At 36.6% G+C, this 26,822-nt stretch overlaps 1 protein-coding gene across 1 annotated transcript in view; it reads left to right on the plus strand.

The window, feature by feature from the left end:
• UBN2 (ubinuclein 2) overlaps positions 1-26,822 on the plus strand; it is a 59,132-nt gene that overhangs the window by 24,557 nt on the left and 7,753 nt on the right. The window contains exons 12-15 of the mRNA XM_026697427.2: positions 11,159-11,209; positions 12,129-12,171; positions 16,406-17,932; positions 25,922-26,168. Of these exons, the coding sequence (XP_026553212.1) occupies positions 11,159-11,209; positions 12,129-12,171; positions 16,406-17,932; positions 25,922-26,168 (1,868 nt within the window). The remainder of the gene's footprint in view (positions 1-11,158; positions 11,210-12,128; positions 12,172-16,405; positions 17,933-25,921; positions 26,169-26,822) is intronic.

The following is a 26,822-nucleotide window of genomic DNA, read 5'->3' on the forward strand; positions in this document are numbered from 1 at the left end:
ATTCTCAAGAGTCTTCTCCAATACCAAAGTTCAAAGGCATCATTACTGTTCATATCCTGCTTCTTTAAAGTCCAACGTTCACTTCCATAAAACATCATAGGGAATACCATGACTTGCATGATTTTGATCTTTGTAGGTATAGATACATTGTGGAATTTGAATATATTTTTCAAGGCCTTCATGGCTGGCTGCTCTTCTGCTGGTAGTAGCCTGCAGAAGAAGCCTGACTGCTTCTTCTTTTACCATTGATTGATCCTAGTAGGCAAAAGCTGTCCTTCATCTTGTTATCTTTAATTCTATGGTGACTCTTGAATAGATACGGGATATTGGTGGGATATAGGCTTTTCAAACAGTATGTTGATTGTACTTGGGGCAGGGGAAGGTGCTTTATTTCTATTACTCAAAAATCCACAAAAACTGTATTTTTCTATTATACGAGAGGTTCTATATGTAGAGAGGATTGGAAGAAGAAGGGGAAGAGAATTTTTAAAAATAAATTTTATTTTATTCAGAAAATTAAGGTAAAATACAAACTTCAAAAACAGGAAAAAAATTACAAAAACAAATCAAAGATAGAAAAAACATTAAAAAAGAAAAAAGTGTATTAAAAAAGACAAAAACACATAGATATATTATCCCCCCTAATTGAATACCGACAAATATATATAATATAGCCAATTTGACCTGTCATCTATAAAGAGACAAAGTAGTTAACAGATGAACCAACAGCAAAGTTAAACTTTAACACTTTCTGTTAGCAATCTGTTGTATTTAACTCGTAGAAAGCCTACAGTCACTACAGTCATTATCTCTAATTTCTCCAGAATCAAATACCTTCATCTGATTCTTAATAATAAAACTTGTTCTTAAGATTTTGGTTGAAAACTTCCCAACAATTGTGTCTTATTCCCCTAAATTATAAACCTCTGTTGTCAATCCATTCCAAGTCCAAATCATTTTCCAATTAGATTTAGTAAGTCAATTACCCAATCACCATCAATCTGGAAATTGCAGCCCTCAAGATTCTTCTTCCCAGGAAGGTCTACAGTAATTCAAGATTCATCTAGGGGCTTTCCTAGGTGTTCCCATTCAGATCTAGGGAGGACTGCCAAAGAACTGATTTTAGCAAAAAAAATAATCAGCTGTTCATTGGCAGAAGAAACAAATCCCTCAGGCACTCATCATGCCATCTTGGGGGAAGCGGGAAGAGCTTATTTTATGCAAATGATATTAAAACTTTTGAGAGAGAAAAAATGACTTCGTTCCCAGTGGATATCTGGTTTGTGAGTTTGCAGCCAATTTTTGCCCATTGCTATCAGGATATTTAAAAAACAAACTTCTGGTTGTGCTTCTGTTGTGTCGGAGTGGAATCCGCAATTGTGTGTGGTTTCACTCTGTGCTTGCTTGTTGGAAGGTCCTGATTGGGACCAGAACCACCCTGGAGGGGTGGTGAAGAAAGCGGAGACTGCCTGGAGGGTCGAGGGGAGCTGCATCTCCCCTCCCTGACAAGGTAAACCCCATCCGAAGACAAGTTGTAGCAGTGGTTAAAAACAGCCACCGGGAAGCAGTCTGTGAAACTAAGACTGTTCTGGAGCAGTGAAGCTGTGAGCAGTTTGAACCTGGTAAAATACATGGAAATTAAGGTACCCTGGAATTAAGAAACAAAGAAGTTTTTATGAAAGATTGTAGAAGTGACGACCAGAGAAAGAGTGAACAAAATTGGAAACTTCTGAAATTGGCTTTGGACTTTGAAAAGAATTAATTGGGAGGTGGAAAATTCAGAGGAAAATATTGGATTATAAAAGACTTGGAAATTTAACTGGATAATTATTTGTATTTTGGCACTATATAGGCATAATTAAATGCTGCAATTGAATGTGTTAAAAAGAAATAATAGCTAATAATTGGAATAATTAGTGAAATTAATATCAGCTTTAAAAAAAGGAAAAAGTGAAAAGAAAGGGTGGAACGTGGAAACAGAACTGAGAACGCCACCTAATGATAAAGGGAAAATTTCAATGACTCTTTGAAAAGTACTTGGTCTTTTTAAAAGTGGAATTTGAAAGGAAATAAAAGGAATTCCATTATAATAAAATAAAAACCCTGAAAAATTAAATACTAGAATATTACAAGGAAAAAAAGATATGTGAAGAAATTGCCCTGGGATTGTTTCGTGACTTTGGGAAAAAGTTGGAAAAGAAATTAACAGAAGGAACCTAGAAACAAAGATTTATGGACACTGACTGTTGAAATTAAATATAAAAGATGCTAATTATAATAAACTACTGGACAATTGGATTGGACATAAATACTAAAGAAAATGGGGGAGAAGAAGTGTACAAAATGGGAGGATTAGTGTGGAAATAAAAATGGAATGACAAAATATGAAGGAAAAGATGGAAATGTGCAGTATTATACTACAAAAATTAGAAATGGTGACGCAGATTGAAGAAGAACAAAGAGAACCAGAGGGGGAGGAGTTAAATAAAGAGGAAACCAGCCTTAAAGAACAAGTGGAACAACAAACATTAAAACAGGAAAAAATATTAAAGCTAAAAACTTGAGGTTTGATGTGATAATTAAAGGGGGAATAGTTTGGAAAATTAAAGGAAAAGGAAACAGCAGAAGAGGGAATTACAGAGGAAAAATCAAGAGAGGGAGAGGGATAAAATAAATAACTGGAATAAGAAATGGAGAGAAATGATAAAGGAAAAAAGGAGAATTAAGAGAAATGATCAGAAAATGATGAGAAGCAGAAAGCAAACAAAAATGAAGAGAAATTATATAGTCAGGAGGGTGAAAGACAATGGGTAGAAGAAAAACAGGAAAGAGTATTCTGCAAGGTAACGTGTGGTGATACAAAAGAACATGGATTTAAAAATAGAAAAGAATGGAACTGATTTTTTTTTCTAAGGATTATTGTTAAATCAGATATAGATTCAATTGAAATAGATATGGAAATGGGAATTTATTATAACTATATTAATTGATATTTAATAAAGTGATGAATAAAGTTAAAATGAACTATGAGAATTGTAATGGAAAGACTATTATCAGTTTCTAAAATTAATTGAATAGAGTAATATTTTTGAAATAAATAGATGATTTAGAATGTAATTAAGAAAAAGAATACCATGCGGAATCTGACTCATATATATATATATATATATATATATATATATATATATATATATATATATATATATATATTATTAAGGATATTGCTATTAATGTAGAATGTGATAATTTAAAAATGACTATACTATGGTAAAGTTTTATAAGGATTTAAAGAGAATAAATTGAGGGAGTGTATAAGGCAAAGGGTAGCAAACTCGAATTGACAGTTAAAAGGGACAACTTTTGGATTATTAGAATTCGAATGGACCCTATTGAACAATGAATGGAATAATAGTATGATAAAATTGCAAATGTGACAGATAAATATGTGTAATGAATAAAATGATAAAATGTGACAGGTAAATATGTGTAATGAATATAGAAACGAAATAAGAATTTTAGATAATATTGTAAAGCAAGATATGAGAATATTTAAGGAAAACTGAAATAAGTTATGATATGAATTGGAATTGGATAAAATAAGTGTAATGAATATAAGAATATTTGAGAATATTTAAAGGAAAATGGAATAAGTAATAATACAATATGAAATTAAATACGAAAGATGAATATGTAACTATAGTCATGTTTTTATTGAAATGTAAAAACCTGGAACCATATTGTTCACCAAGAGATGTTTTTTAAAATATAAAAATAAACAATTCATGGGGGGAAAAAAGGATATAAAAAAGCTGTGATATACAGTAGTAAAAATTCTACATAATAATTTATTGTGGGATAGTATGTTGCAAAATGGGACCAACCCAAAGAGGTTGACTGTCAGTCATTTCCATTAGCATTGATCTTTCTCGCAACTGTTTAGGTAAATCAAAATGACACACTCTAGTTTTATCCATGAAATTCGTAATTGCACCTAGTCCAAAAGAGCTGAAAGTTGTATTTCTGGGGCTTTTGGGGTGTGAAGACTAACTGTTGACCTTCAGAACTCTTTTTAATTGTTGAAACATTTGGAAGATAGAAGTTTTTGAAAGATGAGTCTCTGGAGAAATTCAAATATTTACTTGTGAGGTGACACACATTTCCGCAAGTATGACTTTTTATAGTCAACTCAGATTATGGAACTTTAGCAGTACAAACCATAGCTAGTTGTGCTAGAGCTCCCTAATAAAAACACAAAGCAAGAGCTCATTTTCTTTTTATCTCTGCTGCAGACAAAGATCTCACTGTTCCTATTTATACAGGTGGCACGGTTGGAGTTTGAGGAGACAACAGGGTGGTGGTGGAGGGATAGAGGTTATGAAAGTCTGTAAAAATGTCTTGATTGTACTCCTTATGCTTCAATTCCTTCTGCTCTCTGCCAATCAGCATGTAATACTGAAATTGCTCTTCTAAATTTTCTAAAGTGCCCTGTCTTACTAATCTATTCTTCAGTTTATCAGAAAGTCCTTCTCAAAACTGGTTGATCAAGGCAAAATACTTCCAGTATCCATCTTTGACATACAACTAAAAATCAACTACCTACTCATGAACGTGATTATTTTCTTGCTTCAGCTTGTAATTCTCCCAATTTGTGATGCCTCTTCTGGCCGCAATATCAAAAGCAGCTCTAAATCTTTGCATGAAATTCTGGTAGTTATCTAAGACTGCATCATTGCTCTCAATGAGCGGAATTGCCCATCAGGCTGCTCCTTCCTTCAACAGGCTGAGAACGAAGGCTACTTTACTCCGATCAGTTGGAAATTCTACTGGTCTCTTCACCATGAATAATTCACATTGAATAGTGAAAGTCAGGAATAGTGATCCTGTGCCCCACTGAACTTCTCCAGCAGACTTCCAGGAGATCAAAGTAACTGTGGCTATGGGGCAACTTGTGGGGCCACTTCCAGCTGAGGTAAGCTTTGTCCCAGATGTTGTGCTCGCTGTATCATGGCACTGTGCAGGTTCATTATTTCTATATCTAGCTGGTGTTGATGCTGCAATAATGCCTTGGCCATGTTGTGCAGACAAGTTGCTTCAAGGATCTGTTGTCATATTCCAGGTCTTGAAGGCAAGTTCTGATGCCTCACTGTTGAAAGCCAATATTGTTGTCAATGCTTTGAGGTAGACAAAATAAAAGAGGAGCAGCATCCATTTCAGGAATGCTCTATTGTGCCAGGATACAATAACAATCCTGACAGCAAGTAAATCTTACTCCAAATAAAATCAAAGTGTTTTGAATTTCTTTCTCATGCTTTCTTTTGCAAGACAGAATAGTCTTTTCTGAACTCTCCCTCTCTTAATAGTTCGTTGATCCCTTCCCCTTTCTCAGGGCCATTTACATTCCATCATATTGTTATGTCATACAATATCTATGAAAATAATTCTCAATTCACTTTTGCAAATTTATTTTTTCAGCCAACAGTGCAGCATTATCTGCATATAGATGTACACATTTATATTATCAGACAATCTGTTATTACCACCAGCTTATTATCAAAGCATTCAATATACATTTATCCATACATTCTTTTCATCATGCCAGACTCTCAATCAATAGCAATAGCAATAGCACTTAGACTTATATGCCACTTTATAGTACTTTACAGCCCTCGCTAAGCAGGTTACAGAGTCAGCATATTGCTCCCAACAATTTGGATCCTCATTTTACCCATCTTGGAAGGATGGAAGGCCGAGTCAATCTTGAGCCTAGTGAGATTTGAACTGCCAAAATGCGGGCAGTTAGCAGAAGTAGCCTGAAGTACTGCACTCTAACCACTGCACTATCGTGGCTCAGTGCTAGATCTGTATGGGTGAGCTTGCAAATGTGGATTACATCATAAAGATCTGGTTTACATAGAGCTGTAACCCGCTTGAAATTTTCCTGCCAGGTTTCTAGCTGCTCCAGTAGCTTTGAAACAGTAATTGGGAAGGAGGTAAAGTGGTAACTGTTTGTGAAAGTTAGTGACTAGAAGCACTTCCCCAGAGCTAGCCAAGTGAATACCTGTATGATACATTGGGCTTTAGGGAAAAGATGAGTGCCTCTTTGGTACCATCTGCTTCACCTCCAATATGTCTGCCCAAGCTTCTGGATCTTTTGGACAGTTTGGTGGTAAAATTCCCTGGATTGCAATCTCTATTTTCTATAGAAGAATCATCTGTAGAGAAGTCATCTCTTCTGTAGAGACCACAGACTTACTGCAGAAGATTTTGGGTCCAGCATGCAAGTTGATGGCCACACATTAAACCCGGTGTTTACCGCAGAACTGACTAAATGTAATCTGAGTATGGAGAACATTGTCTTTACTCATTTTCATATGATTTTCCAGCTAAGAAATACATTATCCACTCAACTAATCTCTACATGGTTGGTAAACCAGTTAAAATAGATTACCCCAAATATTAATGAATTCTCTGAGGATGCGTGGGTAATTTCCAAGCATTCTTGCAATCAGCTATGTGATGTCCCTTGCCAATCTCAGGAATATGGATGAGTGTTGGATGAGATTGCCCTTAAGCAGCTTCTCCTTCCTCACAGAGGGTTACTTGATTTACTGGGGAGCTGTAGGAGGTGAAGACACACCTAGAGCAACAATTAAAACAATGAAGACAATATGTGATTGATGATAGTTGGTTCCCACATTGAGGAATATATTACATCATTAAGACTGATGAATTGGATTTATTTCTTCACTCTTATTGTGATTGCAGTGGCTATGTCCAAGATTATCCTTTCCCTTTTAGGGAGAATTGGAGGGAGGACTTTCAGCAATCTCTTGTGATTTGTTTAGTTGTTTTGTAGGTAAAATTGCTTGCATTCACCAGGAACAAAACTCCACTGGATATTCCAGTGAGATACTTTGAGAGCTACATATCTTCCCTTGTATCTGGGTTTCTTTGGCCTGATTGCCATTCTTCTTTTTTTTAGGCAAGTGTTTAGTGAAGTTGGTGAAGCATCAGTTACAAATTGTCCTAGAAGAATCAGGCATGAATATGGTTTGGAAACGGTGCTGGTCACCCCAGTGGATTACCTCTGTTGAGACATGGATGGAGAGAGAGTATGTCTTGTTAAACTTCTCAATGACCACAACCAAATACCACTGGTTATGGTATATTTCTGACTGCCTATAACAATTAAGGTTTGAAGCACTGCTTGGTAATCAGCCCATTTTTCCCTAAGTGAGTGGTTCCAGTCAGCATGTAAAGACAAAGAATGATAAGTGTATGTGGTTGCTCCAATTTTGGTTAGTGCACTAATTGCAGGCCTTTTTAGACTGGGAAACTTGATAACTGATTCATGCCCTAATCAACTTTTGTATTGTTACTTTGTGTAATATATATGGGGCCCGCCTTAAAAAACTTAATAAGCTTCAGCTGATCCAAGATGCACCAGCCTATCTGCTAATTGAAGTTAGCCATGTATTACAGCCATGTAATACACCTATGTATTACAGTTACAGCATTGATTGCTAGTTGGCATCCTTCCTCATAGCTTCCTCCTGCGGGCCAGATGCGTCATGTGCTGGTCATGCCCATGCCCAGTTTAGCAAAGAGGAAAAAAGTCCCGATACTTCCTGTGACGCTGCCGTGACGTGAGTTTGACACCCCTGTTGTTGAGGATTTTTTTTCTTCCACAGAGCATTTGTGTGCCATTGATGTCAGGGTTGCCAAATTAGTTAGCTATCATAATGTGGTATTTTTAAATGTATTGCTTATTCTGTTGGATTTTAACAACTGTGAGTCTATGAACTAGATGGTATTTGTGTAAACAAATAAAACCATTATATTAATATTGTCCGACACTGAATTTCTGTTAAGACTTAGGCACTGCTGATCCAATTCTTTCTATTCTTGGTTTTGGATATTTTTTCCATTGCATGTGCTACTTGTTTGTAATTTCTGCACATATTTTCAATAATAATCAAGCATAAGAACTCTCAAACCAACTTCAATTTCTTTTCTTTTCTTTCTTCATTGTTAAGGTGTCTTTCAGATCATTGTCTTGCTGAAATATCCAGCTTCTCTTCGGCTTGCTTCCTCACTGATTGTGGGAATTTGTAAATAACTGTACATAAATAATGTGTAATTTCAGATTTGCAGAAAGTTGTATTTCATTTTGTAGAAGTTATAGAAGTTGTGTCAACTTCAATAAATATACAATTTGACAGGGGACCTAGCAGTTTATGTACAATTGTAGATGTCGTAGCACTGAAACAAAACTATGTCATGTTTCAAAGTGAGACTATACAAACTGCCCTCATTTACAAATCCTTTGCTAATAAATAGCTAACATTCAAGCACTGAGATAGGCTAAGAGCCAAGTGTGCAAGTACATGCATGCCTCAGAAATATATGCAAGAGAGCAGGGTCTTGCCTGAGAGCCAGATGACTAGAAAATTTAATCCAGAGTAAAAAACTTAACATGGGTTCAGAAACATCTAATCTACAACAGTCCAAGAGTCAAATGCCAGGGAGGTTACTGAGCTAGTTAAGGTCAAGGAGCTGAGATTCAAGAGGCAGATCTAGATCCAATGACATAGAAAATCAGAAAAATCTGGTGATTGTTCTTCATTGACCCAGATGTAAGTGTGACTCATTTATGGACATTTATGACTTTGCTTCTAAAGGAGTTGCATTGCTTAGCTTTCCAAAGCATCCAATAATCTTGGCATATTATCTGCCAAAATTAGTTTCAGTTGACTGTTTGGCAACTCCAGTGGCTGACAACTTTTTGAATCAGGCCCCTCGGTGTAGGGCTCCTTTGAGATTCTATAAAACTGGAGTAATGATGGCACTGGGCCATTTTGTTTCTCCATTGATCCTTAGATCAAAAGGGGCTTCAATGGGATTGACAGCGTTGGATTTTGGAAAATCCAGGCCATTTAGGAATCTACTAAATTTGATGCTTGAGCAGACCATCTTGGTGTCCGACACACTGATAAGGGGGAATGATGCCTTGAAATGCAATTTCTTGCATGATGGCCTGAATATGATAGCAGGGAATTGTAACTCCCCTAATAGCCCTCTTCACCCAGAACAAAAACTAAAGTGAAGATATACCCTATTAACTAAATGACAATTTGGAATAAAGTCATGGCCATGAAATTCTGAGTTGACCATATTAGAAGAACCTTATTATGAATGCTCTTTGAGGCCTTCAGATGTGCTGAAAAAACGACAATCCTCAGTTGTATGGTTTGGAATAGGAGCATAATAACTTTGGCTGCTTTCTGGTTATATGTGTGATGTAAAGAAAAACAAATTCAAAAGTAGTATATCAAGGAACAGAGTTAAATCCTGGTATTTGTAGTAGAATCTTCACAATATTCCTTATGCCCAAGGGTTGACCTATTAAACAACATTCCTACCACTTCAAAAAAAAATGATATTTGTGATTATCTATTACGTACTTTTGATGAGAGAAAACTTTATCACTGATCATAGTTAGATGAAACAATAGAAAATAGAATTTTGAAGATAATATTATTTAACCACAAAGAATGAAGCATTAGTCTCTTCTCTGTTACATCCGTCCTAAGACTGGTGTCATTAGGCCTTCTATCTGTATGTACTGATATGTTCTTTAAAGCTAGTTGCTATTTGTGATTCAGTACTGTTTTTAGAAAAACTAAATATATATCATATATGGTGCCTTATATCATTTTACAGTAATCCCAACAAGTATGTGTATTTGTAGTTCATTATATATTCACATCTGCCCTTCTATTGCAATTTAGACATTTGAATCCACTTACAAATCATAGTTAAACATTATTGTTTTGCCATACCTACTTTTGGGGAGATTCTGCAATACTTAAATTTATAATATTTAAAATCAATGACATTAATTAATGATATTCTAGGCCAGTGCTTTTCAAATGAATTGTTCAAATGGGAAGCCTGCAGATAATTGTAAATACATACAATAATAAATAATCTTGTGGTACATTACTATTGTTGCTATTCAGGCAACAGTTCTTCTGCTTCTCAAACAAGTTGAGATCTTCACTGATTAATATTTTTCTAAGATTGATCTTGATTGAACAGTTACAGTGCTGGCCTTCATAGCAATGCTGCAGTGAGAATCATGATTTCTTGGATCGTTCTAGAAATTTGCAAAATTACAAAAACTTATTGGGCAAGTTGTATTGCATTATTCAACAAAAACGCTTGAGTTGTTTGATGTTTGACTCACTGCAGCTGAATAGTCAACGTCCTTTGTGAGGAGATGGGTGCTAATATCATCTGCTATTCAAAATTTTCAGGCTTGAGAAGAGAAATTTTTGGTTGAAAGGATATTAAACTTGCAGGATTGTTTGATAATAATTAAACGAATCTTAAAATGCTATGCAAGGCAGGCGTATTTGGGCTTTTAAGTGTTGAATTGTAAGATGTATTAATTTGATCTTTCCACTGTGTAACTAGAGTATAGTTCAAAAATATTAGCTTTGTGGAAGACGATCCACCAACCTTGGATCAAATTTATAGTTATTGAGGGAACATTTTATATAATTATTGTTTTGCAGATAAAAAGATTTTCACCATTTGTGATTTTATGAATTATGGTTGCCGTTTAGGATTTTATGTAATTGAGCTTCACAGAATCTTTGGGATGACATACAGATGTAACAAATTAATAAAGACAAATTTAGGAGGCCAAAAATGGGACGCACAAAGGCCAAAAATGGGGCACACGGAGGCCAAAAATGGTCAAAAGGTGGGGGCTGGTGGGTGGGCGGGGTTTTAGCAATATTCATTCCATGAGATGCACAAACATTTCCACCCTCTTTTGGGAGACAAAAAAGCATGTCTTGTGGAACAAACGGTAATAATTTTTATATTGCAGCCTGTTTCATGTCATCTGATTTAGTTATTGTTTGTCATCTGTAGATATTTATAACTGATTGTTTTTATGGTTTGCTTGCTGCAGCCACCTGCTGTGGCCTATATTGAAGAAGGATATCAAGTTGTAATTTTTCAGTATATTTGTCTTCAGCCTTCTTCTTAAGGTGTATACATAAATAAGTTCATAAAATTATTTGTGAGAAACAATTGATAAATTTAATAAATTATAATTATTTCTTCTCCACATATCTCTCTACAGGATGCTATTTAAAGAAAGCCGAAGTGTTCATAATCATCTCACATCTGCTCCGTGAGTATAACATCAATATATATATGTTTTCTGTTCATCTAAAATTCTTTAATCATGTTTGTCTTAGAATTTCATAATAATTTATGTTTATTACAGTTGTTTTTATTGTTTGGTTGTTATTGGTAATAGAAATTCAAAATTCTAATGTATTATGGCTTATTCTTGACATTCTAAAAACATGAATTTTGCAAACAGGTAATATGCAATATATTTTATTAAATTTATGAAATTATGCTTTAATATGAAAACAGATTCTGGAGCAAGTAGTTAGCTAATAATTTAATATTAAACATATAATATTGCTACTCAGTTGTCAGAAATTAATATTTATTTTTTTACATTTTAAAAATAATAAATACCCACTTGTCAGAGGATTTCCAAACATTACATGATACTATATTTCAAACAATTGCTTTTAGATCTTTGTGCATATTCTTACTCCCAGTTATACTTGTGGAGGGTGTGTGTGTGCTGCTGTAGAGCTGTTTTATATGAAAAACAGACATATAAAGTTTCTAGTGTTTTGCTCTTTTCATGCTGTAATTACTCAGAATCCAGCAAGTAATCTTTCTGTGAAAGACTTAGCTTACCTGTTTGGATATTCCCAATGATATCATCAAAACTATGGAATGAGCTTTTAGGGAAAGGCCATTAATCTCCAGTGCATGTACTGTTTCACCTGAAGATTATTTTGCCTTGTTTTCAGAAGCATTTGCAATTATTCTGGAAATGATTCTGGGTATAATGCTTGTTCAAAGTGGCACCACTTCTGCAAGAGTCACCTGCTAAAAATCCTGAATTTAAATAAGCAATAAAATTAACTAGCAATAAAATTATAGCAGTAAATTTTCAATTGGAACTAGTGGTTGAATAAAAATTGCAGATATTCTCATAATTAGCTTTGTGCTGTCCTCTTTAGGGCAAAGAAGAAGGTGATTCTGGCACCTAAACCCAAAGGAAAGGTAATTAATTACTTATAAATGAAGATATTCTAAATAAAGAAGCATGAAGTATTTTATTGTAGCTGCTTTGCTTGATTGCTGTGGGGCACCCAAGTCATTGGTAGTTGGGTAGTATACAAGAATAATAAATTATTATGGTTATTTGCACAGTCAGCCAGATGTTCAGGTAGGATTTGGCATTTTTGTTTACCTATTGAGTCCTTTCCAAGGATCTAGGATGGCTATACAATAATCAACTCTACCAGAATATTTATAGCTTTATGATTTTCTATGAGCTGACAAGTGCATGGTGGCTTTATTTTACAAAATAAAAAATAAATTATTATCCATTCACAACAATATGAAGTCATATCTTCCAGTTCTTTTGCTGGTGTTGGCCTTCATGCCTCAAGTTCTTCTCAATATAAATTATATTGAACTAATCTACACTTAGATTTTCAGTGTAAGATTATGAAAGCTTAATAATTCAAGTCCTAACCTAAACATTATTAAGGTAGCATCTAAGAATATAGGCAGTTCCAATAAAAGTTATTTTTTTGTAAAATTAGAATATTGAGATTAATAAATGCTATATTTCCAGAGTCCTTTAAGTATTTCTCCAAGGGCTCCAGTCACAATATAACAACAGATTTCTTTTTCCCTAGGCGTTCAGATACAATCTGCAATCTTTTTGCAGTATTGAATATTTTGCAATCCGTCTTTCAGTAACTTTTATATAGGGATGTCTGTTTGGATTTTAACACTCAAGAAATTAACTCACTCATTTTCCAGAACTTTCTCAAGTTGATGGTCAAGTTGATGGTCGAAGTCCAAACCTCTGGCAAAGCTTCTAATAAATAATTCTGGCAACTCAGTCAGGATACCGCTTATCATTTTGTAAAATTTTGCTACAACTATAATCAAATGGTCAATTATTTCATCTTTTTACTACAAGGCAATATTTGCCATTGTTTGTTACATTATAGTTTTTGTTATCTTGCAATTAATTGCCAAAGCATGTTTTTGAGCCACTAAAATGAAGCCTTTGGTTTCTTTCTTTAACACTGCTGTACTTAGCCAACCCATGTTGGTTTTGATCACCATTTCCTTCTATATTCTTTAAGTATTAGCCATGCTTTGGCTTGTACTTCCAATTAACAAATTGGTTTTCAATTGTTTCTTTTCTATATTCAGCATTCACCATTGTTTTTTTCAAGAAGCTTTCCTTGATTGACTGACTACCTTCAGAAAGAGTTCTTAGGAGCATGGTGGCTCACATGGTTAGGACAGTGGGATGGAGGTTAGCGAGCCCGTCTTCAAGACCTGAGCGCAACCATGAGGCAGGGTTGAGCTTCTGTCCTTCGCTCCAGCTCCTGCATGAAAGGACATGAAAGGAGCCCTCAACTGGGCATCTCCCAGGCAACAGTGATGTTACTGGGTAAACCTTTCAACCAGGAAGTGCCTCAGTGCTTCTGACACAAGTGCAAACAAGCGGGGTTCTTGGTTTTTCTTAATGTAGTCATTCAGGTCATGCTTTTCTTCCTCTGCAATTTGTTTTACTTTTAATGTCCTCTATCGCTTTCATCTCTTGGCAAACACAAGCTGATTAATATCACTTTTTGGGAATAAAGTATGATGCATTGTCATTAATTTTCTTGTCTTCCAAGCCAAGTTATCCAGTTCCACCTGAGTCCACTCATCTATTTCTGCTGGATATTGACGAGACTACCCGGATATTGTTTTTAATGATGTTTCCATCATTTAATTTTGATTTCAAAATTTTCCAAACTCATTTGATAGGAATATTTTTCTTTTGATTTGATTCTGTAATAAATTTGGAAGCTTCCAAAATTTGCCATTATATGTAGCCTTCTATGCTACTGCCTTTTTAAAATCTTCATTGTTAAACCGTATCTTCAACAGTTTTTCATGCCTTTATGTCTATGGTTACACGTTTATTGATTCCAAATCGCAGTTAGCCAGATATTTAAAATGGATTTGGCATTTTTTCTACCTATCAAGTTTTTCCAAAGGACCTGGGTAAGCAAGTGTTGTTTGATGATGCTAAAGATACTGTCTCAGGATGCAAACTGCTCTGCAATTTATTGATGGTGATTTTGTCAGTGCCAATAGTGTTCAACTGGTGTCCAGATGTTTGGGGATTTTGTTATTTTCTCCAGTTCTTTCTCTTCTGTTGTCTCCAGGTACTTCAATTTCCATTTTTCTGACTTTTTTGTCTTTCCTGTCAACAGTTGTTAAGTGGCAAGTGCTTGTCTGTTAGAATTTTAAATTTTAGAAGCACAGTTTAGCTTCTTCCTTTGACTGTTTTTGTGGTACCACAAGTTGTTGCTTGCAGACAAATGATATTTCTTGCAGATATTCCAGTGTACCATTGTCACTACTTTGTCATACCATTGTCTGTGTGATCTTCTTACAGCTGGTAACTAAGTGGTCTTACTCTTTCTTCAACTTCTTTGCAAAGGTGGTACTTGTTGTCTGTTGCTACCTTCTGCCTCTGTATTCAAATTTTTAAAGCCTTGCTTAATAATTAGCCCCTCAGTCTCTCTCTTCAACATTTCTGCTCTTACCACTGCCAGGTCTTGTTGTTATCTCTTTTGCCTGCTTTTTTATGTACCGGCCATGTAATATTTTGCCTTGCCTATCTTTTTTAATCTTCATATGGTCTTTCTTGTAGACCAATTTGGTCTCTCCAGTACTCAGTAAGCCTTCATGCTGTATTAACTATACTGCACATTCTTCACTGTCCTTTATATATCCTTCCAATGCTCTTTTTTCTTCTTCAACTGTCTGGTATTTTTACAAGATTCCATGCCCACCTATGTTCTTTGGTAAGCAGAGACTATCTACACTAATGTGTGGACAACTCATGCATGAATCATGTCATTATTTTTCTGGGCTACCTATCCAGAGTTTTTAGTTCTACTTGTGTTCAGTCCATTATTCTAGCTGTATGTATCCAATGACTGAAACTGCCTAGATGCTAGTTGGCTACTGCAACTTTTGTTACAGAATTTGAAGCAGTGAACACAATTGCAATTAGTATTCAAAAATAAGTGATTATGGTTGTTCTGTTTAAACTGGATAGAATACTATAATAAAGCTTTACAGATGAAGCAAATTAGGAAAAATCTATACTCAAACAATGTGGACAAAATGATGTCATGAACATTCTGGAAAAAAGTGCTGTTATTTTAATTGGAGTGATAATTTAAGATCTAGAATCTAAACCCATATGATTATAGCAGGTTTGTGTTTTCAAAAGAGGTGCCTAAAAACCCAAACTTGCTACCACCATATCGATTTGTACAATGTAAGGTAAACAGAGAAGGACACGAATTAAAAAGTCAAAGAGACATATAGTAGATTCTAAGCCATTTCCCCATTGCCAATTTTCCTCTGGTGCAGGCATTTCTATTCCAATTATGTTATTTTTTTGCAAAATTCTTCTCAGTTCATGAAGAAAACATTTTAGAGGATGAATTGTGGGGTTAAGATTGAACAGAGGCTTTGGAATTGGGATGGATAATCTATAGCCCTCCAAATGTTGCTGAACTATTATTACCAATACTCTTCACCATTGGCCATAGTGGCTAGGGTTATTGGGTAATATAGTTTAGCAACATGTGGCAAGTGGTAGGTTTTTCTATTTTGGTTCTCAACTGCACCATTTTAAATTTTACTCCCCTAGATTTAGAATATTAGGTATACCTAAGGTAAAATGTCATTTTGCTACTTCCATGCCATTTGGTGTTTAATTTTATCTGTTGCTATTTTACTGTAATGGATATTCCATGTAAATAATATGAAAACTGCATATGTATAATATTAAAAAATGTGAATCATTATTATCATTGAAATAAAATCAGCTCATACTGATCAAGCCATATACTTGCTTTAACTTATTTTTAAGATTTGCTTTTTGCCTAAGAAAGATTTTTTTACTTTGGAATAAGGCATATCCAACCTATCTCAGATTTTAAGATCTGAGAAAGATTTTAAAATATAATATGCTGTTTTCTTTTTCTTTCTTTTCTCCATAGAATCTTTTGCTTTATAAAGAGCTGTTTCCGATAAAGGATAATATTTGTAGCTGACAGTAGAAATAAGGACTCCTTGGTGCTCTTTGAACTTGGTTGTTTTCTTGTAGATGTTTCATTACACAAACTAGGTAACATCATCAGTGCTAGTAGAATTCAAAAATAAATTCTTTTTTCTCACTTTCTTTTTACACTAGGACTCTAGTCCAAAGAAGGAGCAGAGAGTATGTCCCCCTTTTGCTTCAGCTTGTGTTCCTGCTTCAAGTACTAGCATACCTATCAATGCTGTAACCAGTTGTATTCCAGCTCCAGAGACAATTTGCCTAGATGACTCACTGGATGAAGATTTGTCATTTAATCCTCCTTCACTGGATTCTGTTTCTGATGCTCTGGCTGCTATTAACAATGGGGTGAAGAGTTCTTCTGTTGTGTCCCCTGTAGACACATCTGTTTCAAGACCTCGGGCAGGGCTAAGAGAAGAGAAGTTAGCAAGCATAATGAGCAAATTACCGCTGTCATCCTCCAAAAAAATAGAGGCTGTTCAAACACAACATTCATCAAGTCTTATAGCTGGACATATAGGACCAGTACCAAAGAAATCCCAGGATTTGCTTCAGACTGGTATCTCTTCAGGCCTTATTGCTGGATCTACAATTCAAAATCCCAAGGTTTCCTTGGAACCATTGCCAGCCAAGCTTCTGCAGCAAGGGTTACAGCGGTCAAGTCAAATACAAGCTGCTTCTTCCCAGACCCATATTTCTTCCTCGTGTAAAGGGCAAGCTACAGTTTCTCCTACTTCACAAAGGCCAAAAGATACAGTTATGCTTGTAACCTCTTCAGAGGTCCAAAGCTGTGGCTCCTCAACAATGCAAGTAGCAAAAGTTCATCAGCAGCCCACTGCTCAACAAAAATATGTGTCTCCTCTGCAAGTTACTATTAGTAAATCTCAAACCAATCCTGTGGTAAAATTAAGCAGCAATCCCAAACTTTCCTGTTCTTCCCCAGTAACCAAGACTTCAGATAAATCAGTAGTATACCGCCTTCCTTTGTCTAGTGCCACCTCTGGGAGTTCTCAAATGGTTCACCCACTTGTGTCTCGGACAACATCCTGTACCTCTACCTCTAGTAATTATTTGGCCAAGGCCATGGTATCACATGTTTCTGCCCAGGGTTTCAAGCCTCCTTTCTCCATGGTTGCCTCTCCTAAACCAGCTGTCTCTCCCAAACCCTCAGCACCCAAGCCTTCTATAACATCCAAATCTACTGCATCTCTTAAACTACCCTCATCTAAGTCCAACTCTACAACCAAGCCCACATCATCATCTAGTTCTTCCAGTCCAAGTACGCTAATATCCCAGAACAGTCACTCCAACAACAATTCCCTTCATAAACAGTCCAGTGGAGTAAGTGTCAACCGACAATCTTCCACAATTAATTTACTTTCCTCTAACCGAACCTCAGGCTTTCAACCAGCAAAGAATCCTCAAGCCCCTTCTAAATTATCCAGTTCCTCCGCCTCTGGAACTGCTGGCAAAAATAACATGAGTGGAGTTGGATTGAATGTACCTATTAATAGTGGAAGCCGCTTAAATGCAAGTGGGGCTAGTAGGACTAATCCCTCTGGAGCAGCAGGAAGTGGAGCACAGGGTGCTAATAAACAGTTATCAACTCCACATAGACCATCTTCTGCCTCAGGGTCTACAGTTATACCAGCCAGTGTACAGGTATGTACTGAATCTGAAACTGAGCTTAAGATATAAAATATTGTACATATGGACTATTAAATTGTGAACTGTAGTAATGAATGCAAATGTGTGTGGATTTAGAAAGAAGTCCACTCTGTAATAGGATTTTACTTCAAGGAAAATATTGGAAATATTGAACCCTGTTTTGATGCAGTTACACATTTAAGCTATAGTTTGTTAAACAAGTTACAGTGACCAGGTTCATACATAACAGTGGCCTATAATGAGTGAGTTTGTATATAACATTAAGGCAAAAAAAATTTAAAAACCACTAAGGATTACTCATAAATACAAAGCAGGGTTATGTTTACCAATAGGAGTTCCTATAACTACTAGAAGATGGAATTTATTATAAATCAACTTTATATTTTATGATAATTGCCTAAGATTTAATACATAAAGACAAAAATTGCTAGGATATTTGTATCTTAAGACTTTTTTACTGTGACTGTTATAAACACTATGCAGAGTAAATTACTAGAAAAGCAAAAAAAAAAATCCAATAATTTAGATGGATGAATTACTTTATTTGCAGAATAATCCTAACCCTTTGAAAATTAGAGTTGCTTGAGAAAAGTTGTTTGGTTGGTAAATCTATCACTTTTTTGTGATGCTTAAACTGAGCTTTTCTTTTCTTTTTTCTTTTTTCTTTCTTTTTTCTTTTTTCTCTTTTCTTTTTCTTTTTCTTTTTCTTTTCTTTTTTCTCTTCTCTTCTCTTCTCTTCTCTTCTCTTCTCTTCTCTTCTCTTCTCTTCTCTTCTCTTCTCTTCTCTTCTCTTCTCTTTTCTTCCCTGTCTAGTTAACCACTTCTTGCCTCATTCCTATCTAGTTTCCTTATCTTTGTTTTACTTTCTTTCATTTTCTTGGAGCTATTCCTCCACCTCAACCAAACTCTCTTTAATATTTTTCCTTTCTATGTTTCTGGGGGCCATTTAAAGGAATGTATGTGGGTTTTTTGGGATGTATAAATAGGGTGTTTGAGTTTTGATAAAAATAAAAACACTCTTGAGTCAAACTTGACTCAGTAAGTAAATATACAAACAAGCAACCTTTTGACAATATTATGGAAATGATCTGCCATTCCCTTCACAAAAAATGTTATACTCAGTTGACCAACATTTCCTTTGTTGAATAATGACATTTAGCATAGTTACTGTCAAGTTTTATACCAGGACAGAACAATAAATCTCAAATCTCCAGATAATTAACCCTTTAGCAATTGGCTTAAACTTGGCAGAAGTCTCTCAGGCATGACAGTTGAAGTAGAATATTATAGACAAGAATTAGTGTAGTTAATTTATGCAACAATGATTTGTCCTTTACAGTGTGAAATCAAAGCTTTTATATGGGTGTGTACTCTAGAATTTAAACTAGACTTTTTCCTCCTGCCTTCCGAGTTCATGAATTGGACATAGGGGAAATATTTTTATGTGTAGCTCACTCTCTCTTTCAGCCCTTATGACACTTCCTGTCTATTTTCATCTTCCTATTCCCTCTGAAATTAAACCCTTTCTTGGTCAATATCTGGCTGACAGATAATTGTGCCCATCTTCTGATTCTTCAACACTTTGAAGTATATGAGATTTCCAATCCCTCCTCCTATCCCATGAGTTTAACTAGAAGGGAAGTAGAATTTCCATTTCTTCTTTGGTTGCAGCTGTCAAGATCCCCCTCTTTTAAATGCTTGCATTTCCCCTCCCCCATTCATTCAGCTGAACATCTCAGTTTATCACATAGGAACTGATTATTCATGTCTTGGTTCTTGAAAAAAGACTCATAGCTTGACTAGTAGCTTTTCCATGGCAGACTAGATTGAATCTATATAGGAATCAAAACACCTTATCTTTGTTTATCCAAAATTTGCTAAGTTTTCTCTTCTTCTCACAGTCAAAGGGGATATTTCGTAACTCTTTTCAAGCCTACGGGAGGATAGAAAGCCTATGTTGACCCAAAGAAGATATTTTGTTTGAAGTGTTGGCAGTGACTGAGCAATTAAGTTCTAATCTACTCTTAGCTGTGGAATTTCTCACGTGACTTTGGGTACAGTTCTCCCAATCTCCCAAAAAAGGAAAAGACAAGGGGTTCCTTGAAGGTTGTCTATCTAACCCTGCACTTATGAACCCTGTTTTTGCTGAATTTGATCAGTCAAGGAAAGACTTTCTGTTCTGCCCTTAGGAGTCTGAGACTTAGGACTAGCTAGATATCAAGGAAGGGGCACTGACGTTTTCTGGGTGGAGAATGGAGATTGGAGGGTCATAAGGTAAGAAATATTCTAGCTTACATGATAAAATAGCACAACACTAGAAATTCAAAAGTGCATTTGTCTAGCTTAGCAGAGGGGCTACGTTTCTGAAACCACCGAATGCACTTGATCAATGTAGAGAGCAGGATCCTCTGAGTAAATCAATACATTTCTAGATGCAGAATTAAAGCTCCCCCCCTTTGCCCCCCCAAAACCTATGAGAAATGTGGTTCATAATTTTCATGAAGATCAGTGGCTCCTTAACCAGTCTAAAGGCCACTGTAAAATTCACATTTTATTCTATTTATTCTATGCTCACAGTGGTGAGAATAGAGTAGAATAGAATAGAGAACAGAACAGAAGAGAAGAAATGTGATGGCACAAGGGATAAAACTGCCTTTGTGTCTAGTTGTCTATGCATGCAATGCCCTATTGCAGCGTCCCGAGGGGAGAAGTTGAAACAATTTATGTCCAAGATGTGAGGTGTCTGTAGATATTTCTCAGCGCTCATTCTGACCTGCTGATTATTCAGATCTTCTGTGGAAGGCAGGCTGGTTACAGTTGTTCTTTCTGTAGTCCTAAGTTTCATTTAGAGTTTGTACCTGTCCTGTTTGGTTGCTGTACCAAACCAACAGTTATAGAAATACATATGATAGATTTAATAATTCCTCTGTAAAAGTATATTCACAACTTCTGGGCAGTCTGAACTTCCTGGGTTGACTCAGGAAGTACATTCTTTATAGTGCTTTTCTAATGATGGTTCTAGTGTTAAATGTCCATTTCACGTTCTTGGAGATTACAGAACTCCAAAACTTGAAAGATTCTCTGCTGATACTGGGGTGTCGAACATAGTAAGACGGGTCCCCAACCCCTGGGCTGTGGCCTGCTACCAGGCTTGTTGGGAGTTGGGCTGCCAAAGTGGCAGGTGAGCACGCAAAGCTTCATTTGCCATGCCCCTGTTGCAGACTGACTCTGAGGGAGAGGAGGAACACCGACAGGGAGTGGAAGTGTGGCTCCAGAGGTTGTGGAGGAGGCTGGGGAAGGGCAGAGGCTGGCTGGGCAGTCAGAGGAAGACCCAGGCCCATCCCCTCTCCATCCTAGGGCACGCAGGGAGGAGAGAATAAAGGAGAGATGTGAATGGCATGGTCTATGGGGGAGGAAAGGGCCTTGATCCTTTTCATGGGCTGCAGTTGTGAGAACTGGTTAAAAGGATGGACATGCGTATGGGCCAGTGCTGGAAACAAAGTGTGGAAATATCTCCAGTCTGCTGTTCCTTTCTGAGTTTGGCATCCTTCCCAATGTGTGTTCGGATATCTATGGACGTCTTCAAGCCTTATCTTGCCTGGTTCCCTTAATTGCTTCATTGTGGTTTGTGTTGTTTTTACTCTTTATAATTTATAGGCATTTTTAGTTTAAATGGCATTTCCCCCTTTTCGTAACTGCTTGTAGGGGAGTTTTTTTTTCTCCAGTCAAGGATATTTGGAGCTTTGAAGCAAAGTGAAGGAATAAAAGGGGCTTCACCTGTTTTTGTGACTGCTTATTTTGTATCCCACCCTGGGTCATCACAACATGCATGGAATTTAGGTTGTGTGCGTGAAACCATTCTACCCTGCCATCAAAGCCGCTGCCAAAACTGGTTACAGAACCAAAAAAGTTGGGGACCCCTGTAATAAGAGAGGGTAGAATAGAAGGGCTACTCCTGAAATCTACTCTCATCTCTACAGTTTTAAGCATGTTCAGCTCCAGATAGTTCTAGCTTTAACACAGGGCCAGTTCCCATTTATATGCAGACTCATCACTGTCTCAGGTGAGGTGAGTGATTGCTTTATCATCTGCAAACTTCAGTACTTTTAACAGAGGACTAGAAATGCAATAATTGGTATAAAGCAGAAAAAAGCAAGATGTAGTGCAGTTCCATCATCTGCAGGTCTGTCTGTATTTGCTCAGTAGGCAAACTGCAGAGTCTTAACAGTGGATCTGTGATGACTTTCGGGTGGGTTAGCGCTACAGAGAAACTGGCTTGTAGTCATTTAAGCCTCAGTCAAGATGAATGAGGAAAACCCTCCTGGAGCATAAAAAGGTTTACAATTGATGAATGGTTTCTCTAAGTCCACACCAATTTATTGGTCCAATTTATTTAGTACTGTGACATTCTTACAGCAGCAGGTATTAACATACACAAAGATTCTCCCTCCTCTTTTTTATTGGATCTCTGTAACCCAATCTGCCCTTTGAATCTAAAACCTTATGTTTCAATTGCTTCCCTCATATCCTGGACATAAACTGGTTCAACTCTTTCCTTCGGGATGCATTGTATGCCAAAACAATTAGACACAGGGACAGTTTTTTCCCTCATGCCATCCATCTGCTAAACACCTAATTCCCACAGCATTAGCACTGTTTTATGTCTAAGGATAGTTGCCCATATTGTATGGCTGTAGTATTATTATTATTATTATCCTTCCCATTTTCTTTACTACTTATTATGGTTATGATTATTCTGTTGCTTTGCATGTACCCTAAGAACTTTTGCAGTGGAGACAAATTCCTTGTGTGTCTAATCATACAGTACTAATAAACTGTTCCATTCTGTTCTATTCTCAATAGTGTCACTGAGCCAAGTTTTTGTAAAGCGATATCAGCTGAGTTAGAAAAATTAGAGTTCTTATTTAGAGGAAAAAGTTCATCCATTGACAAACCTACATTCATTATTGAATGTAGATTTGTTAGGTGAAGCAATGGGAGAGAAATCCTAGCCCTCCTCCTCAGTTTCACACCGGCATGCTTCTTCTCTTTCGCTTCCTTTATATTCTCCAGCTACTAAGAGAACTGTTGTTTCTCTGATCATAATATCCACTTAACTTCTGTGTTTGCAGAAACTGGAGGAAACAGAGGAATAGTCTTAGAAAGTTGTCTGATGTTCAGAAGTTCATTTTTGGTGTATGTGATCCATAATGAGTTACAGAAAATAAAAAAGAATGTCAAAAACACTAGAGAGTATTTAATTAAGGCTGCCATTAGTGGCACCATCTTGAGGAACTTGAATGAATCCTGAAGATTTATTTTGACAGTGAAAGGCAGTTTAATACGCATGACCATTTTTCATACAAATCAGATTGTTTACCCCTCTCAATTTTATTTTGATAAAATATGCTTTCTTCAAACATACTAAAGGTTAGGAAATGAGGTAAAAAGGTAGTAACCCCAAACAGTTGCTGGGTTCAAGAATCAGTAATCTGACCTCACGTAGAGAGCTATTTTTCCTAATAGGAAAAGTTAGGATTACTCATCAGCTAAGCAAAGTTTAAGCTACTAGGTCTGTGATGGCAAACCTATGGCACACGGGCCAGAGGTGGCACTCAGAGCATGTGGGCATGTGTGCTGTCGCCAGCTGATCTTCTGCTTTCTGGCATGTGCTGGCCAGCTGCTCTTGGTGCGCTCCAGAGCACTGGAAACACAAAGACCAGCTGGCCGGTGCACCTGCACACTGGAGGGTCTTCAGGTAGTACAGTCTGCAAGCAAATTTGCAGCTTTAGGTAGTACAGTCCGGAAGCATGAGCACTAGCCAGCTAGTCTTCAGTTTCTGGTGCTCCGGCATGCGCACTTATGCGTGCACATCATGCACATTCCAGTTTGGGCACTCAGTGCTGAAAAGGTTCACCATCCCTGTACTAGGTGCTGTGTTGGCTGCTGTTGTGGGAGAACTGATACACCAAAGTGGCCTCAACCTTTTTAACTTTCTGGAGGTCCCTCAAAACCAGATTGGGTCAGCAGCCCCGGAGGCCTCAGGGAGACTGGAGAAATAACTGAAATGACTCCCGTGTAATTGACATGTTTTTCAATTCTATTTTAGTTTTGTGCTTTCTATAATTTTAAAGTTTTTAGTGTTAATAATATTATCAATACGTTGTATATATGTTTTTGACTTGGTTGTACACTACCCAGAGTCATTGATTATGAGATGGGTGGTTATATAACTGTGAAAAATAAATCAGCGTAGCTTTCAACAGTCTTCCTTTGGAAAGCTTCTCCTAGGGTAAGAGCCCAAAGGGAGAAGACTATAGCTAATAACCAGAGTGGGAGCAGTGTATTGTGGGAGAAAGGTTCAGATGAAAGCTAATGGATTAAGGGTCATTGTTTATTATAGCTGGTGAGTATATGTGGAGTGGATGAGCAAGAATGGGATTTGACCCTTTTTTATGCGTGGTTGGTGGGCTTCTACCTTTGGATCTAAACAAACAATAAAATGAAAAAGATTTATAACATGCTTCTAAGCAGGGCCCAATCCAACCACAGTAAAAATTAACTTTAAAGTGTCAATAGTCAAAACTACACAAACAAGCTACATATAACATGTTTTATTTATTTACTTATGAAAATAAAATATGTACTCAACAATAAAACCCTAAATCTATAAAGCTGGCATCCCTACTGTCTTAGGGGGATTGTCAAAATTAGTGGGATTGTCAAAAACAAACAAACCCATAACCATACCATCTTAACTACCAACCATGATTGTCAACATCTGTTCACAACTGTTTTTGCCACTCAGTCTATTACATAAGCAAGTTTTCACACACTTTAAAATGTTGGTAGAGACAATAAAACATCACGGCATTTTATAGGCAAAGGAAGTAATTTTCACATGAATCAACTACTTTACAGAAGACAGGGCACTAACTGTTAAAGGAAGGGCAGTTTGGTCCCATTCCAAGTACCTCTGCCACCTTTTTGGGTTTTGATTACAGGACTGCTAATGACCTTGTTATCCAACTATTACTACTAAATGCCAGGCCAAATTGCTATGTGTTCTCATCCATTTTTGGTAGACCAGAAACTTTGTTGGGTACAGATATTGCTCAGCCATGTTTGGGTACCACAACAGCTATGACTACAAGGTAGTTGGTTCTAGAATTTTCCAGACTTATCTTGCTGGATGATTTCAGTTCCAATGCATTGGAAGTTAGCTCCAGTTCTATTCAGGATTTCATAGTCTCCATGGTGATAATGGCCTTCTTTCAGCTGCTTTATGCTATGACACGTATGAATGACATGGTATTAAACATATTAGATATGGTATGTGATGTTCTGATGACTAGAATTTATGGACTCCCAATTTCTAGCCTGGACCCTTAACCACTACACCAGACTAGCTTTCAGTGATAGAAGTAAAAAAGAGTTAGACTTTATTCCATGAAATGGTGGTAATTGTAACTTTCCAGAAACAGTCCCTTATTCAGCAATAAGCCTTACCTGGTATATAACTGTCACAAAAATTCATGTGTAATCTTTATTATGGAGAAGAATACTTTTTTACAGATTTGTGTCATGTGGAGCAAAGAAGCCAATGTTTTATAAGCCTGTGTTCCAGAGCTTTTTCTCCCAACTTTCCAAGGCAATGCTTGGTGTGGTTTTGATGGCCTTAGGTGCCAGCTGAACTATAATTATATAATGTTTCTGTATAACTGGGGAACCAGTGGTTGCCACCTCACCAGTCTTAGTTTTCACATTTGCATTTTCAGCTATATTTATTGCATGAAAAAAGAGCCAACCAACATTTGCTATCCCTTAAATTATAACATGAATTAAGGAAGAAATAAATAAACTTTGCTATAAAATATGGTTTCTAAGAATGTGAGAGTAGATAATGCTTAAATACCTTTGATATGCTTTTAGTTGCTTCCAAAAGACTTTTAAAACATTTTAAAATAACATCTATCTATGTAGTCAACAACAGGTGCATCATTACTGGCAAATGCTTCACCTTTGACTCTCATGGCATCACCATTGTCTGTAACCAGTCAGAATGTGACATCTACTCCATTGACTCCTTTTGGGATGCTGGGGAGTCTTGTTCCAGTGACTATGCCTTTTCAGTTTCCATTGGAGCTTCTTAGCTTTGGAACAGACACGGCTGGAGTGACAACCACCTCGGGATCTACCTCAGCAGCTTTCCACCATAGTATAACTCAGAGTAAGTAAAACTTTTTTTTTTTACTATTTGTCAGTAAATACTTCTTTATCAATGGCAAATTCTTTGAATTGTCTGCATCTGTTGGGAAATTAGTTTGTTGTTTATGCCTATAATTATTTCTCATTGTTTTCTTGGTGGCTTAATTGTCTCAGTTGTGATGTTGCTGTTAGAAGGTGTTAGATGTCTTGGCTAGATGATTGGGTTGATTGTGCAAAAGCACCCAAACATGCTTTTTTCAAGAGGCAACTGGACTTTCTCATTTTTCTTTGAAGACATTTCACTTCTTATCCAAGAAGCTTCTTCAGCTCTGACTGGATGATGGGCAATGGAAGGATTTATACTCCTTGCAGACAGCTGGTCATTTGCATTCTTTTAGCAGGTTGTTAAGATCACCTGGAAGTTTATCTATGTCATCAAGGTCACCTGAATGATGCAAATTGGTGTGGAGCCATCTTGGAACTGTTGAAAGGACTATGTTGTAGATTGGAGATAGATGATGCCGCATCCCTCCACCTCTGTTGAGAGAGGCCTGTTCAGTTTTGACATAGATGGCCTCTTTAACCCCTCTTTCAAACCAGCTATCCTCTCTGCATAGCACAGCGTAGGTAAACAAACACATCAGGACTAGATTCAGCAGTCCATTTGCATTTAAAA

The sequence above is a fragment of the Pseudonaja textilis genome, chromosome 5, assembly GCF_049901715.1.
Source record: "Pseudonaja textilis isolate UNSWEBS1 chromosome 5, rPseTex1.2, whole genome shotgun sequence".
In the NCBI taxonomy this organism is placed as follows: domain Eukaryota; kingdom Metazoa; phylum Chordata; class Lepidosauria; order Squamata; family Elapidae; genus Pseudonaja; species Pseudonaja textilis.